The 18,966-nt window shown below is 41.0% G+C and overlaps 1 protein-coding gene across 3 annotated transcripts in view; it reads left to right on the forward strand.

The window, feature by feature from the left end:
* LOC137438829 (regulator of G-protein signaling 3) overlaps positions 1 to 18,659 on the forward strand; it is a 305,803-nt gene extending 287,144 nt beyond the window's left edge. Inside the window, exons 21-22 of one of the 3 annotated variants that reach the window (XM_078767307.1) lie at positions 18,027 to 18,137; positions 18,447 to 18,659. In XM_078767307.1, the coding sequence (XP_078623433.1) occupies positions 18,027 to 18,137; positions 18,447 to 18,528 (193 nt within the window). In that variant the 3' untranslated portion in view covers positions 18,529 to 18,659. Of the gene's footprint in view, positions 1 to 18,026; positions 18,138 to 18,429 lie in introns of all 3 variants that reach the window. The other 2 variants (XM_078767304.1, XM_078767306.1) reach the window with 2 other exon arrangements.
* Positions 18,660 to 18,966: the final 307 nt, after the last annotated feature.

The following is an 18,966-nucleotide window of genomic DNA, read 5'->3' on the forward strand; positions in this document are numbered from 1 at the left end:
AGTAACATTTCCATGTAAACACCGCAAATACTTTTCACACTCGATTGCCACCACGATATACACTCAGTTTAACCGTCGTCTCCTGGCGCAATCTATTAACACAATAAACTCGATGGTATTCATAGAATACTTACCCTGTGCAGTCAACTTGTTGTGAGCCAACTCTTCTGTTTTTGAACATTTTTTTTCTTTGATCCAATATGGCTGCCAGACCACGTGAGCGATGACATCATAAATTTATATTCTCTAATATAATTGTTGCGTAGATCATGCTCAATACATTTCAAACTGATCAGACTAAGCGTTGTCCCTGTCGAATTATGACGTCATAATTATGGCACCAATGACGTCATCATTAACAACACCTATTCCCCATATGGAGTTCTTTACACTGAGCCATGTTTCATTTTTTCCCCATTGAGTGGTTTGGGAGACATAGAGGTGTAACGTTTTTCCAAGATGGCGTCCGTACCACGTGACCTATTACGTCATAATTTTGAATAAAAAAAATATTCAGGCGGAGGCGCTGCTATGGTATAATTTCGTGTCCACCATCAGTTGCCAGGAAAATGAATTTTTAAAATGCACACACGGCACACGTATGGCACACATACGGCACAGCATACATACGGCACACGGCACACGTTCGGCCTGCGACACACGGCACACGGCACACGTACAGCACACGGCACTCCTACGGCACACGGCATACGTACAGCACACGACACACGTACGTACGGTATATGGTATATGTACGGTACATGGCACACGGCATACGTACGGCACACGGTACATGGCACACACGTACGCACATGAATGCTTAACTCCGCTTTTCGCTTTGCGAGCGCAGGGTAAAAATGCTCACCTTGTGAAGTTGCAATTTTCAGCTTTGCATCAGTGATGACACAGATATGAATAAAATTGCGATGCAATCAGAAAACTTGACCGGAAGTTACAAATAAATGTTACTTTTACTAGTAGCCTATCTCCATGATGCAAGTTCGGTCACAAAAGTTTAAACTTTGCAAAAATCAAACCGACGAGACTGACAAGTTATATGCAGTCGTAGTGCAGCGCTTTTTTGTATACATGGTCGAGGCTCATGGAAGAGCAGAATGGAGTGGAACAAAATGGAAAGGGGGAATGTGGGGTTAAAATTTGTGCTTCCGCAAACATACTCAAGGTAATGACAGATGTCGCTCTAAGTACGCGAAGCACCATGGGTTGCAAGAAGTTGAAGTTTCAGGCGTTAATCCTTTGTCGGCCATGCTCCATTGGATAATGACGGAACTACGACAGCTCAGGGCTGAACTAACAGCAGGCCAGGTTTCAGTGGCTATCACATGCTGTTGCCATTCAGAGCCAACTCAACACTTTTGGGCCACACCCACTTTTGACAGCAAACTCGACCTGGGTTTCAATCCGGCCCTCACTTGCTTGCTGTGTATGTCTGCAATGACTGCTGCCATTTTGGAGTAGCATCCCACCACTTTGTCTGTCTTGTCACCCAACTCGGCCCTCATATCTGCCTTAAGCTGGGGCAGCCTATTATTTTTTCAGCTTTGAGCTTTCTTTGTTTTGTCAACAGGCCGACGAAGTGTTGACACCTGAAATGTCAGCTTCTTTTTCCTTCCTACAGGCGTCAGCATACCTCCATCAACGTTCTGTTGTTTCTCTCATTAGTTAGCCTGTCCCGTGGTTTTGTGTGGTTTTGTAACAGGAGCAGGAGACGTGGTTTTGTAATCACTTGTGTGTGTGTGTGTGTGTGTGTGTGTGTGTGTGTGTGTGTGTGTGTGTGTGTGTGTGTGTGTGTGTGTGTGTGTGTGTGTGTGTGTGTGTGTGTGTGTGTGTATTGATGCGGATCTTGAGCCGACGTACAGAGGGGGGTTAAACCCTTTTCCCCCTCGAGTCCACGAGGCCGCTACCCACTTTACACTCGTGGGGTGGATTGCGGAGCAATTCCAGCCGCCACCCCCCGTAGCGAGTGTGTGGAAGGGTATCTGGTCGAATCCCCAAGTACATTCTATACACACACCGCCACGAGAACGGGGACTGGACCTCGCATGAGTCACACTGGTCTGATACGCCCGAGCGGTTTGCGTGTCACGTGACTCGTGCCGTTAATTATTATTGATCCCGATTGAGCGGTTTTACTTCGGACAACGCGAGGCCAATGGTGGAAAAGACATACGACCATATGGAAGGAAAGAACACAGGTTTATTATTACAATGTACAATGATCAGGGCAAAGAGAGACAGAGGAGAAACTTAACGTCCTTAACTTAATCCCCGGACAAGGGCCCACTCACTCACGCGGGGAAAAGGATGAAGAAGGACGTGCTCAAAGCACGGCCGTTGGTGCCGTTCGCCCCGGTCAGCTCGTTGGGCATGTCCCTCGAGATGTTTGTGGCACGTGCAGGGAGCCCCGGGCAGGGAGATCGTTGGCGTCTGTGGCCCCGGGAGAGATCGTCCTCGAAAGTGCTTATAACAGGGGCAGAACGCAGACTACAGGGAGAGTTCGTGCTTTCGATCACAGAGCGCAGAGAGAGCTGATCACAGAGACCCTCGATCACACGCACAGTCGCTTCAGAATCCCGGGACAGAGAGCTCAGAGACAGACAGCGCGCTGGGAGCTTGGCCACGGAGGGAGAGTTCGGGGGCAGAGAGCGAGTTCGGGGATCCGGACCGGGTTTTATAGCCCCTCCCAGAGTCCCACCCGAATGTTCGAAGCTCCTCCCCTGGCTGCCGTTGTTAGCCACTCCCCTTGAGCTCCCATTGGCTGCTTGCCGCTTACCGGCCACTCCCCTTCAGCTCCTCCCTCGGGCCACCCAGACTTGTTCTGGGCATAGCACATGGCATTCCAGCCCAATGAACAATGAAGCCTACACTTACTTGCCTGCTTCAACGCATACTAACACAGGAAAGGAGACTATGCTTACATTTAATAAGAAATAAGTGAACTAAGCGAGGCTACATGTTGTGGTGCAACTAACTAAGAGGGGGGGCTTGCCTTTATTCTAAAAACTGCAACAATATATATGTGTGTGTGTGTGTGTGTGTGTGTGTGTGTGTGTGTGTGTGTGTGTGTGTGTGTGTGTGTGTGTGTGTGTGTGTGTGTGTGTGTGTGTGTGTGTGTGTGTGTGTGTGTGTGTATGTGTTTGTGTATATGTATATATATATATATATATGTATATATATGTATGTATATATATATATATATATATATATATATATATATATATATATATATATATATATATATATATATATATATATATATATATATATATATATACATATATATATATATATATATATATATATATATATATATATATATATATATATATATATATATATATATATATATATATATATATATTTGTGTGTATATGGGTATGTGTTTGTGTATATATTTGTTTGTGTGTGTTTGTGTGTATATATATATTATATATATATATATATATATATATATATATATATATATACAGACTTGGCATTTAATATGGAATATTTTTTTTGCGGGGGTGAACTTACTTTTCAAGATGACTTAGAACCAAATGTTCATTGGAATTATGTTGAAATTATTCTAGATTTTGTTAATGTGACCTTTAAAAGAAACAAAAACCACATTTGACATTTCGAAGCAAATAAATTCATCCTTGAAAGTGATGTAAACTGATATCGAACTCAATTCACGGACAGTACTGTGTTAAACTTCTGTACGTTTTCCAGAAGTATCTCTTTATTTTGCACATTAGCCAAAAAAAATTTCAACAAAAACAAAAGCTAAATTATGACTGGGATTACGGACAGTAAAATTACAGTTCAGTACTTCGTGTAACCCCCACGAGCATTCAGGAGAGCACGTACACGTCGAGGCATGCTGTTCACAAGATTTGCCAAGGTTTGGACAGGAATCGCTTGCCATGCAGTGACAATAGTCTGCTGCAATTCAGGCACAGAGGTGGGCTGCTGGTCCAAGTTGTCGATTTGACGCGTTGATTCTGCCCACAAGTTCTCCATCGGATTCATATCCGGGGACTTGGCAGGCCACTCCATATGCTCTACACCACGGTCAGCAAGAAAGTGATGGATCATGCGAGCACTATGAGGCCATGCATTGTCATCTTGAAAGACAAAGTTTCCTCGAAAGGCTGCACGAGAAAATGGAAGCAATGTTTCTTCCAGAATGACCCTGTACTTGAACTGGTTCAGGTTTCCATTCAGAACAACCATGTCAGTTTTGCCCCCTGCATGAAAAACAGCCCAAACGGTCACCCCACTACCTCCAGCTTGGACTCTTGGCACTGTACAATCTTCGTTGTTGGCTTCATGCACTTGTCTGCACACTCGGACGCGGCCATCTTGATGATAGACCAGAAATCTAGACTCGTCACTGAAGGTCACGTGATTCCAGTGTCCTGGCTGCCATTGACGGTGCTCTCTGGCCCACTGCAATCGGCGCTGGCTGTGTTGTCTGGTCAGGCGTGGCTTTCTCAGGGGACGCCTGGCACGATAGCCTGCTTGAACCAGTCGTTGGTTGACGAGGCTTCTGGATACAGGCACATTTGTCAGTTGCTGCCACTCAGCCCTAAGCCGATTAGCTGACTTGGTACGGCCATTGCAGACTAACCGGTGCAGCTGGCGATCATCTCTCCTTGTGGTTCTACGTGGACGTCCTGGCCTCGGTATTGGAGTAGTGACACCCCTCTGAGCATTTCGTTTCAGGATCTTTGACACCTGACCTTGAATGATGCCATACTGCCGAGCAATAGCACGCTGTTTCATGCCAGAATTTCGTAAAGCTACCACTCCATGACAAACAGCATCGTCAAGTTGACGGACCATCTCCAGAGGAAGCCGCAATAACTTTTGTAGACGTGCAGCAGTTGTTTTCCACTAATACAGAACGCAACAACCCTTATATACCCGATTGTGAAGCCAATCGTCAAATGTACCTGTCCTTACATTTTGTCACGCCACCTGTGATATAATCCTGTTATTGACTTCTTGCTGCGAAAGACAATCAGTGACATGATTCTTTCAACAAAGACATCACCGAAGGGTAAAAGAAACTCACCAGATTGATATACTGAGTGCAGAAAGTAAACCCAAGTCAAGAAAAAAATATATATTCCATATTAAATGCCAAGTCTGTATATATGTGTGTGGAATATATCTGTATATAATCTGTATATAATATATATCTGTATATATAGTCTGTATATATAGATGTGGAGGAATGGTTAAATAACACACATCATTGTAATTGTGAACATTCCGCATTCAAAGATCCACATCATAAACACGTCATCACAGGTGATCTCAGAATAGTGAAAGATAAAAGATTACGTGCATTACTTACAAAGGGACCAAATTATAGAGAAAATAAAAGAATAAACTGGAATAAAGCAATGGAACTTACAATGATGGGACTGGGCGAATGGATGAAAGAACAAATTGATAAACATAAAGTACCAAACACACAAATGGCTTTATGGTTGGAGGGGGTAGAGAAACATGTGAAAAGGAGAGTTGTTGATTTGAAAAGAAAAGTTCGAATCAATAATCCGAAGGCAATTTTAAACAATCCAGAGACACGTGATTGCTTAAGGCAGCTTCAAACACAATATGTTATTGTTCCAATTGACAAAGCAAATAATAATATTGCATTTGTATGTAAAACATTCTACATTCAAACACTTTTGGAAGAATTGGGCTTAGACACGGGAATTTCAAAGACCTACAAAATAAGTAACGATAACAAAACAGACTTGATACAACACCATACAAATCACTCAACGGTGAGAAGGATAAACACCATAAATTACCGTTCATTTACTGGATCCCAAAAATGCACAAACACCCTTGTAAGATGAGGTTCATCATCGCAAGTAGAGAATGTAGTTTGAAACCTTTGTCGGGCAGTATTACAGCGGCAATGAAACTAATCTATAAATGCTTAAAAAACTACCATGAAAAAGTGAAGTTTTATTCTGGTATTAAGAAATTCTGGATCATTGACAATTCCAAACCGGTAATCGACAGTGTCCACAACATTAATAACAAGGGTAAAGCAAAATGTCTTTCAACCTTTGATTTTTCCACATTGTACACAAACATTCCACATGACAAGCTGGTAACCGCATTGGACAGAGCAATAGATAAAGCATTTGCAGGAGGTAATAGAGTATACATTAATGTATATCAAAACAGAGCACACTGGTCTGTAAAGGATAATCAATATTCATGTAGTTTTTCAAAAAGTAAACTCAAAGAAAGTATTCGATTTCTGCTAAACAACAGTTTCTTTACATTTGGCAACAAGATACTCCAGCAGAACAGTGGGCATACCCATGGGTTCAGATCCGGCCCCTTTATTTGCAAATTTGTTTGTGCACATGTACGAGTTTGATTGGGTCCAGAACATGTGCAGGAATAAATTAACAACTACACGAAGATGCGGAAACATCTTCAGATTCATTGATGATTTGTTGGCAATTAATGATGGATTTATATTTGAGCAGCTTCATGATGATATATTGTATATCTAAAAGAACTTGAATTAAAAAAGGAAAGCCAAACTTCCACTTGTTTCCTTTTTAGAATTACAAATTGACATCCATAATAATAAATTTCACACCAAATTATTTGATAAACGAGATGCATTTCCATGCCACATTGTCCGAATGCCTTTCTTAGACAGCAACATTCCCAAAAAGCTATTTTATGGTACGGTTGCGGGTGAAATAATTAGGACTGTGAGAGCAACCACACACAGCTCTGAACTGGTCAATAAATTACAACAACTAGTCAGACGTATGTTAGCGCAGGGAGCTACAGTCTTTCGATTAAAACAAGTTTTCTTTAAAATCACAAAACGACACCAAATCGAATTATTGAAATACAATACGAATAGTAAAAATATTATTCATGAGATCTTTATGTAAATACAGTACAATATAATAATTAAATATTCTACAAATCAATGTTGCTAAGAATCAGTGGTTGTTAGGATACGGCAGCATGCCAAAAACCGTTATAAATGACAGTTTGAACATTCGAAATAGAGCTTGATCGAGAGGTAGGTGGTGTGGTCATGCTGTTTGGTCGATTGATGTGTTTAAGGGTAAGATGTGAATGATTTAATGATATTATCATATTATAGAGTGTGTAAGGAAAGTTGTAAATATATGATAACACATTAAATCCTATTGCAAGTAAAGTTGGGATAAGTGATGTTGCATCGATGGGTTGACTGACTGCCTGGACGCAACTGAGGTTGTGGATCCACTGATTTACCATCAATTGATGTGGATCCATGATCGAGGTTGTGGATCCGCCGTTTGGAGAGGTCCTGGGCTGAAAGGATTGAAACCTCGAGGAAGAACGGTGCCCAGCTGATGATCCATGCAGTCGGGAAACTAGTCAGTTGCTTACGGGTTAAGGTTCTTGCTTTAGGTGGAGAAACTATGTTTGAGGTTTACAATTTAAATAAAGTTGAATATGGGATGTTGTGAAATTAACATCATTTACAACAATCCTTTAAATTATTTAAGTTTAGGAACAACCGATACTGTACAATTAAGTGTGTGTGTGTGTGTGTGTGTGTGTGTGTGTGTGTGTGTGTGTGTGTGTGTGTGTGTGTGTGTGTGTGTGTGTGTGTGTGTGTGTGTGTGTGTGTGTGTGTGTGTGTGTGTGTGTGTGTGTGTGTGTGTGTGTGTGTGTGTGTGTGTGTGAGAGAGAGAGAGAGAGAGAGGGATAGAATTGTAAGGAACAGAAATGAAAAAACGAGATGTGTGTGTGTGTATTTGTGTGTATATGGCTGTGTTTGTGCGTATATGGCTGTGTGTGTGCGTGTGCGTGTGTGTCCGGGCCATAACATTTTTACTATTTGAGCTATTTTCATAAAAATTTTATCAAAGCGTTATTATGATAATACAGAGAAGGCAAATTAATAATTTTGTCAAAAGGTCAAAGGTCAAGCGTCACATAAAATCATCAATTTTCATCTGATTAACATAAAATTTTAATAACTTGCATATTGGGTCACTGAATTGGTTCACCAATCAAAAGCTAGAAGCTGATTATTTTTAGATCTAAAGCTCAATGGTCAAGGCTGCATAAAATCATCAATTTTAATTTTAATTTTTTAAAACTGTTTTAGTTCTTTTTAGCATTTGGAAGAAGAAGAAGATGTCTGAATACAAACGGGTGCGGACGGCTTTTGCATTTTCAGATGCTTTCTAGTTTATTCTGCATTTCCACTGACTTAGATTGACACCAACATTCACAAGCAAGACTACTTATTCATTCCTCTTTATTTCATTCAATTTCCGATGCTATACGGACAATATGGGTTGTTCAAGGAGGAGTTCATGCGAATTCTCGATTTATGGGAATTAAAGAAAATATAATCAACTTTTTGTTGTGAATGAGTTATCTATTTATGATTATTTTTTTGTTCCTCAATTCTTGCTGACACGTCTGTTATTAATAAATATCTCAAATGTTGCACAATGGTTCACTTTCATGCATCCTGCAAACACATTTTCATCAAGGGAAAGTGAGAAATTATGTAAATCAAGATCTCAACATTACTGAAAAAGTCAAGTGTGTTTATTAACTCATTTTCATTCTGTGACATTTTCATTGACAAATAAAGAAAAAAAAATTTTCATTGACAAATATGCAACTTAAATTTATACCACCTCCTGAATGTCGCAAGTGGAATTGTGATTAGTCAATCATGATTACTTACATAGATGTAAGCCTGGTGTTGGCTTGACAGTTAAGGTGGCTGGCTTAAGATCTTAGACTTGTACAGTCTTGAGTTTGAGCCCCTGTCAGACCTTTAAGTAACACCAGGTGAGTTGTCTCAGTCTGTCATCCTTCCGAGGTCGGCAAAATGAGTACCAGCTTACTGTGAATGTGGGAAATGCATCAGCGGCACTCCCAGCAATGAGGCAACCAGCAGACATCGGCTACATATGAAATGATGACATATTTGGGTTAAAAGGTGTTGTTGTTTTTTTGCATACAGAATCTAGGCTCGTGTAAGTCCATGCAGAATGAGCATAAGAATAAGAGCATAAGAGCATACATTGAATATGAAAACATGTATAGACACATAAAACATGCAATGAAGGGAGCGGGAGACAAGAGGGGGATGGAGAGGGAAGCACACAAGCACAACAACAGCAGAGAATAGGGACGTCGGTAGATCTGTGGAAGGGGGAGGGCTGGGGAGGAGGGAGGAGTACACGGTATAAAGCAAATGAACTCGACTAGGAATTTCACTACTCGGAATTTCAGGAAAGAAGTTGAGGATTGAAAAAGGTGGATTGCGGTGTTTTAACGGGGGTAGAAAAGGTCAAGGTTTTGGATAAGAAATGGTGGTGAACAGCTGTTATAAAGACCTGGAGGGAGGAGAGGGATTGAAGAGAGTGAGGGAGTTTGTTCCAGGAGTGGGGAAAAAGAGGAGTGAAGGTGAGCAGAGAGTCTTGATTTTGGCAGTTTAACCATAAGTGGGTTGCTGGCGACTTGTGCGACCTGTATGAATATTTGGGGGACAGAGCCCAGAGAGAGCTGGGGGAGCAAGGCCGGAGAGGAGTCGGTAGAAGACAAAGACCACCAACCTGCCTGCGGTGAGAGAGTGAAAGTCCTTCACAATCCGCTTCATCGCGGGAGATTCCAATGATTCTGAAAGCTTTGGTTTCAACAGCGGTAAGTCGAGCTAGGTGTGAGGCAGGAGCACCAGCCCAGAGGGGACTGTATGCTGTTGCATTATCAAACGTCCAACAAATTAAATATGGCCGATAGAAAGGTGGCGCTAATTCACCGAAATTATATCTGATGCGCTCGCTGCGCTCGCCTCAACAAGCGTCGTTACTGAGGAACGGGCTTATTTTAACTGAGGATAAAGACTGCACCCAAGTTGCTGTCTTGTCATGATTTACACCAATCATAATACAAACAATTACTTTGCACAAATGTATTTGTTGTGTTTGTGATATTACATTTTTATAAGCGATTTAGGTTGAAGATTTTTTTTTCAATAAAGAACCCCTCAGCACATACATAGGGGAGGGGGGAGGGGTAGGTGCTGGAAGTTTGGGATGATTACACCTCACCACCGCGTAATTCAAAACACCTCACCACCACGTAATTCAAAACACCTCACCACCACGTAATTCAAAACACCTCACCACCACGTAATTCAAAATACCTCACCACCACGTAATTCAAAATACCTCACCACCACGTAATTCAAAATACCTCACCACCACGTAATTCAAAACACCTCACCACCACGTAATTCAAAACACCTCACCACCACGTAGTTCAAAACACCTCACCACCACGTAATTCAAAACACCTCACCACCACGTAATTCAAAACACCTCACCACCACGTAATTCAAAACACCTCACCACCACGTAATTCAAAACACCTCACCACCACGTAATTCAAAACACCTCACCACCACGTAATTCAAAATACCTCACCACCACGTAATTCAAAATACCTCACCACCACGTAATTCAAAATACCTCACCACCACGTAATTCAAAACACCTCACCACCACGTAATTCAAAACACCTCACCACCACGTAGTTCAAAACACCTCACCACCACGTAATTCAAAACACCTCACCACCACGTAATTCAAAACACCTCACCACCACGTAATTCAAAACACCTCACCACCACGTAATTCAAAACACCTCACCACCACGTAATTCAAAACACCTCACCGCCACATAATTCAAAACACCTCACCGCCACATAATTCAAAACACCTCACCGCCAAGTAATTCAAAACACCTCACCGCCACGTAATTCAAAACACCTCACCACCACGTAATTCAAAACACCTCACCACCACGTATTTCAAAAGACCTCACCACCACGTAATTCAAAACACCTCACCACCACGTAATTCAAAACACCTCACCACCAAGTAATTCAAAACACCTCACCACCACGTAATTCAAAACACCTCACCACCAAGTAATTCAAAACACCTCACCACCAAGTAATTTAAAACACCTCACCACCAAGTAATTCAAAACACCTCACCACCAAGTAATTCAAAACACCTCACCACCAAGTAATTCAAAACACCTCACCACCATGTAATTCAAAACACCTCACCACCACGTAATTCAAAACATCTCACCACCAAGTAATTCAAAACACCTCACCACCAAGTAATTCAAAACACCTCACCACCAAGTAATTCAAAACACACCACCACGTAATTCAAAACACCTCACCACCAAGTAATTCAAAACATCTCACCACCAAGTAATTCAAAACACCTCACTACCACGTAATTCAAAACACCCCACCACCAAGTAATTCAAAACACCTCACCACCAAGTAATTCAAAACACCTCACCACCAAGTAATTCAAAACACCTCACCACCAAGTAATTCAAAACACCTCACCGCCAAGTAATTCAAAACACCCCACTGCCATGTAATTCAAAACACCTCACCACCAAGTAATTCAAAACACCCCACTGCCATGTAATTCAAAACACCTCACCACCACGTAATTCAAAACACCTCACCACCACGTACTTCAAAATACCTCACCACCACGTAATTCAAAACACCTCACCACCAAGTAATTCAAAACACCTCACCACCACGTAATTCAAAACACCTCACCACCACGTAATTCAAAACACCTCACCACCACGTAATTCAAAACACCTCACCACCACGTAATTCAAAACACCTCACCACCACGTAATTCAAAACACCTCACCACCACGTAATTCAAAACACCTCACCACCACGTAATTCAAAACACCTCACCACCACGTAATTCAAAACACCTCACCACCACGTAATTCAAAACACCTCACCGCCACATAATTCAAAACACCTCACCGCCAAGTAATTCAAAACACCTCACCGCCACGTAATTCAAAACACCTCACCACCACGTAATTCAAAACACCTCACCACCACGTAATTCAAAAGACCTCACCACCACGTAATTCAAAACACCTCACCACCACGTAATTCAAAACACCTCACCACCAAGTAATTCAAAACACCTCACCACCACGTAATTCAAAACACCTCACCACCAAGTAATTCAAAACACCTCACCACCAAGTAATTTAAAACACCTCACCACCAAGTAATTCAAAACACCTCACCACCAAGTAATTAAAAACACCTCACCACCAAGTAATTCAAAACACCTCACCACCACGTAATTCAAAACACCTCACCACCAAGTAATTCAAAACACCTCACCACCAAGTAATTCAAAACATCTCACCACCAAGTAATTCAAAACACCTCACCACCACGTAATTCAAAACACCTCACCACCAAGTAATTCAAAACACCTCACCACCAAGTAATTCAAAACACCTCACCACCAAGTAATTCAAAACACCTCACCACCAAGTAATTCAAAACACCTCATCACCACGTAATTCAAAACACCTCACCACCATGTAATTCAAAACACCTCACCACGAAGTAATTCAAAACACCTCACCACCACATAATTCAAAACACCTCACCACCACGTAATTCAAAACACCTCACCACCAAGTAATTCAAAACACCTCACCACCAAGTAATTCAAAACACCTCACCACCAAGTAATTCAAAACACCTCACCACCAAGTAATTCAAAACACCTCACCACCAATTAATTCAAAACACCTCACCACCAAGTAATTCAAAACATCTCACCACCAAGTAATTAAAAACACCTCACCACCACGTAAATCAAAACACCTCACCACCAAGTAATTCAAAACACCTCACCACCACGTAATTCAAAACATCTCACCACCACGAAATTTAAAACACTTCACCACCACGAAATTGAAAACACCTCACAGCCATAAAACACGTAATAAAAACATTTCACCACCACGTAATTAAAAACACCTCATCACCAACTAATTCAAAACACATCACCACCACATAATTAAAAACACCTCACCACCACAGCCATAAAACGTAATTTAAAACACCTCACCACCAAGTAATTCAAAACACCTCACGACCAAGTAATTTAAAACACCTCACAGCCATAAAACACGTAATAAAAACACCTGACCACGAAATTAAAACACCTCACCACCACGAAATTGAAAACACCTCACAGCCATAAAACACGTAATAAAAACACCTCACCACCACGAAATTAAAAACACCTCACAGCCATAAAACACGTAATAAAAACACCTCACCACCACGTCATTTAAAAACACCTCACCACGACAGCCATAAAACGTAATTCAAAACACCTCATCACCAACTAATTCAAAACACATCACCACCACATAATTAAAAACACCTCACCACCACATAATTATAAATACCTCACCACCACGTAATTCAAAACACCTCACCACCACGTAATTCAAAACACCTCACCACCATGTGATTTAAAAACACCTCACCACCACGTCATTTAAAAACACCTCACCACCACGTCATTTAAAAACACCTCACCACCACGTCATTTAAAAACACCTCACCACCAAGTAATTCAAAACACCTCACCACCACGTAATTCAAAACACCTAATCACCAACTAATTCAAAACACCTCACCACCACATAATTAAAAACTCCTCACCACCACATAATTATAAATACCTCACCACCACGTAATTCAAAACACCCCACCACCAAGTAATTCAAAACACCTCACCACCAAGTAATTCAAAACACCTCACCACCAAGTAATTCAAAACACCTCACCACCAAGTAATTCAAAACACCTCACCGCCAAGTAATTTAAAACACCTCACCATCACGTAATTCAAAACACCTCACCACCAAGTAATTCAAAACACCTCACCACCACGTAATTCAAAACACCTCACCACCACGTAATTCAAAACACCTCACCACCACGTAATTCAAAACACCTCACCACCACGTAATTCAAAACACCTCACCACCACGTAATTCAAAACACCTCACCACCACGTAATTCAAAACACCTCACCACCACGTAATTCAAAACACCTCACCACCACGTAATTCAAAACACCTCACCACCAAGTAATTCAAAACACCTCACCACCACGTAATTCAAAACACCTCACCACCAAGTAATTCAAAACACCTCACCACCACGTAATTCAAAACACCTCACCACCAGTCCACCACGTAATTCAAAACACCTCACCACCAAGTAATTCAAAACACCTCACCACCACATAATTCAAAACACCTCACCACCAAGTAATTCAAAACACCTCACCACCAAGTAATTCAAAACACCTCAACCCCATGTAATTGAAAACACCTCACCACCAAGTAATTTAAAACACCTCACAGCCATAAAACACGTAATAAAAACACCTCACCACCACGAAATTTAAAACACTTCACCACCACGAAATTGAAAACACCTCACAGCCATAAAACACGTAATAAAAACATCTCACCACCACATAATTAAAAACACCTCATCACCAACTAATTCAAAACACATCACCACCACATAATTAAAAACACCTCACCACCACAGCCATAAAACGTAATTTAAAACACCTCACCACCAAGTAATTCAAAACACCTCACGACCAAGTAATTTAAAACACCTCACAGCCATAAAACACGTAATAAAATCACCTCACCACGAAATTAAAACACCTTACCACCACGAAATTGAAAACACCTCACAGCCATAAAACACGTAATAAAAACACCTCACCACCACGAAATTAAAAACACCTCACAGCCATAAAACACGTAATAAAAACACCTCACCACCACGTCATTTAAAAACACCTCAGCACCAAGTAATTCAAAACACCTCACCACCAAGTAATTCAAAACACCTCACCACCAAGTAATTCAAAACACCTCACCACCATGTAATTGAAAACACCTCACCACCAAGTAATTTAAAACACCTCACAGCCATAAAACACGTAATAAAAACACCTCACCACCACGAAATTTAAAACACTTCACCACCACGAAATTGAAAACACCTCACAGCCATAAAACACGTAATAAAAACATCTCACCACCACGTAATTAAAAACACCTCATCACCAACTAATTCAAAACACATCACCACCACATAATTAAAAACACCTCACCACCACAGCCATAAAACGTAATTTAAAACACCTCACCACCAAGTAATTCAAAACACCTCACGACCAAGTAATTTAAAACACCTCACAGCCATAAAACACGTAATAAAAACACCTGACCACGAAATTAAAACACCTCACCACCACGAAATTGAAAACACCTCACAGCCATAAAACACGTAATAAAAACACCTCACCACCACGTCATTTAAAAACACCTCACCACGACAGCCATAAAACGTAATTCAAAACACCTCATCACCAACTAATTCAAAACACATCACCACCACATAATTAAAAACACCTCACCACCACATAATTATAAATACCTCACCACCACGTAATTCAAAACACCTCACCACCACGTAATTCAAAACACCTCACCACCATGTGATTTAAAAACACCTCACCACCACGTCATTTAAAAACACCTCACCACCACGTCATTTAAAAACACCTCACCACCACGTCATTTAAAAACACCTCACCACCAAGTAATTCAAAACACCTCACCACCACGTAATTCAAAACACCTAATCACCAACTAATTCAAAACACCTCACCACCACATAATTAAAAACTCCTCACCACCACATAATTATAAATACCTCACCACCACGTAATTCAAAACACCCCACCACCAAGTAATTCAAAACACCTCACCACCAAGTAATTCAAAACACCTCACCACCAAGTAATTCAAAACACCTCACCACCAAGTAATTCAAAACACCTCACCGCCAAGTAATTTAAAACACCTCACCATCACGTAATTCAAAACACCTCACCACCAAGTAATTCAAAACACCTCACCACCACGTAATTCAAAACACCTCACCACCACGTAATTCAAAACACCTCACCACCACGTAATTCAAAACACCTCACCACCACGTAATTCAAAACACCTCACCACCACGTAATTCAAAACACCTCACCACCACGTAATTCAAAACACCTCACCACCACGTCATTTAAAAACACCTCACCACCAAGTAATTCAAAACACCTCACCACCACGTAATTCAAAACACCTCACCACCACGTAATTCAAAACACCTCACCACCACGTAATTCAAAACACCTCACCACCACGTAATTCAAAACACCTCACCACCACGTAATTCAAAACACCTCACCACCACGTCATTTAAAAACACCTCACCACCAAGTAATTCAAAACACCTCACCACCACGTAATTCAAAACACCTAATCACCAACTAATTCAAAACACCTCACCACCACATAATTAAAAACTCCTCACCACCACATAATTATAAATACCTCACCACCACGTAATTCAAAACACCTCACCACCACGTAATTCAAAACACCTCACCACCATGTGATTTAAAAACACCTCACCACCATGTGATTTAAAAACACTTCACCACCACGTAATTATAAATACCTCACCACCACGTAATTTAAAACACCTCACCACCATGTGATTTAAAAACACCTCACCACCATGTGATTTAAAAACACCTCACCACCATGTGATTTAAAAACACCTCACCACCATGTGATTTAAAAACACCTCACCACCACATAATTCAAAATACCTCACCACCACGTGATTCAAAACCACCACAACGTTATTAAAAACACTTCACAACCACGGAAACAAAAGTTTGAGGGAGTCGTTAAGTGAGAACACAGACACCGCCCAGAAGTGTAGATATCTATCTATAATTCCAGTAATCTCTGTGTGTTTGTCTGTGTGTATGTCTGTGTGTTTGTCTGTGACCGCTGTTTCTCGACAACCACGGGTCCGATATACTTGAAACTTGCCAGGTATATTGCTGGGGACCCGAGGATGTGCCTTTTCAAGGTTTCATATTAATCGGAGAAGTAGTTACCGAGCTATGGCGATTTCTTTACCAAACTCCGCAAGCCGTTCGCTTTGGACCAAACCATTTCATGTAAATAGAGGGGGGGGATTGTCACCGCACTCGCAAGCCGTTCGCTTTGGACCAAACCATTTCATGTAAATAGAGGGGGGGGATTGTCACCGTACTCGCAAGCCGTTCGCTTTGGACCAAACCATTTCATGTAAATAGAGGGGGGGGGGGGGGGGATTGTCACCGTACTCGCAAGCCGTTCGCTTTGGCTTTGCGAATGGACCAAACCATTTCATGTAAATAGAGGGGGGGGGATATAATTTTAGATATATATATAGTACGGGCATGCCCTAGTATAGATAAATGACTGTATCCGAGTTGCCGTTTTGTCATGGTTTAAACCAATCATAATTCAAACAATTATTTTGCACAAATGTATTTGTAATATACGTGATATCACATTTTATAAACAATTGAAGTTGAAAACTTAAGTTGAAAAAAAAAATTTCCCCAAAAAAATCCAAAAAATGAAAATAAAAAAATTGGAAATTTTTCAAAAAAAATACCCTTAGGACATACCGATAGGAGAGATATGTGCATACCAGAAGTTTGGTACGATTTCGCAAAAGTTTGAGAAAGTAGTTCAGTGACAAGACAACACAAGACAACACAACACAGGACAACACAGGACAGGTCAGACGCTGCACCGATATATATATATATAGATAATTTCTTCAATCGTCACCAGCTTTAAAGGTTTGATAGCAACTGAAGACATGTGTACCTTTTCGGCCATATACTGTCGGTCTTTTGTTGCTATCATGGCTCCAGGTGACATCACCGAAAGCAATTCAAGCATTTGTGCTGGACAGATATTCAGCAGATAAGTAGTTTTGACTATGAGTTTGACTTGGCGAGGATATAATATTTATACCTTCAGTGATTTGCAAAAGTGTAACTTTCACTCGAACCACCCTCATCCTATTATTCGCACCAAGCGGAATTGTAAGTGCGATATGTGCTGATGGTTGCATTCACAAATCTGAAGGGAGGTATTGCCCTGTCTTGCAGAACAAAAGAACTGAAACACAGGCTTGGCTTCTTGAAGAAGAAAGGTGATTGTCAGCGATCTCGGCCCACCAGCCCTGCAGACAAAAGTGAAAAAGGAGGGAAATCCTTGCGGTAAGCTCTTTTGTGTGAAACAGTTGTTGGGGATTTTAGACCAGCTTTGAAAAGGGAATAAAATAATTTGCAGACTCGAAGAATGTTACTTGAACAATGTTTGTGTAAACGGTTTGCGTGGATAAGTGCAAGTGGTTGGAGGCGAGGGGTGTGAGGCATTGTGTGGAAGCTGCATTTAGAGTTTGTGTGCAATTGGACATTTTTCCAGTAAGTACTGTACTTTAAAGGAAAATCGCTTGTTACAGTTGAAAAACCACAACAAGAAGGAAGACCTCGTGTTAATTAAGTGCAGGCATGTGTTGTTGGCAGGCCGGGCCAGGAGGAGGCAATGAAATGGGCAGAATCATTGGACAAGCTTCTCTCCCACAAATGTAAGATTTCACAATGTTAATACAGCACTTTGATGAAAAATGAATTTTTGACGGTGATGCATTCACGCACACATCAAGAGAAAATGCTACTCCGACTGGTAGTCAGACATTGTGATGAAAATTTACAAATTAATAGCACCTGTTGTGTCATTTGTTGTAGTATTTCCAACATTACACTGAAGAGCGGAATAATTATCAGGAATTTGAGGGGACTTCCGATGTAGGGATCGCACGGACACTCCATGTGTTTAATACCACACAAATCCTCAAAAAAAACTACCAAGATGCAAATTTATCCACCATATTAAACGTAGTCAGTTTGTGTGTTTGTACAGATGTCTGTCGCCCTTCATAAGGGTAGGTTTTAAAGGCCAATCTTTTAATATGAATGTTTGTTCACTATGGTCTATATTTTAGGATAAAACAAACTCGAAAAACATTTTCCATAAAAGAGTAAT

Source organism: Myxine glutinosa, chromosome 13 (genome assembly GCF_964187855.1).
Source record: "Myxine glutinosa chromosome 13, kmMyxGlut1.1, whole genome shotgun sequence".
NCBI lineage: Eukaryota > Metazoa > Chordata > Myxini > Myxiniformes > Myxinidae > Myxine > Myxine glutinosa.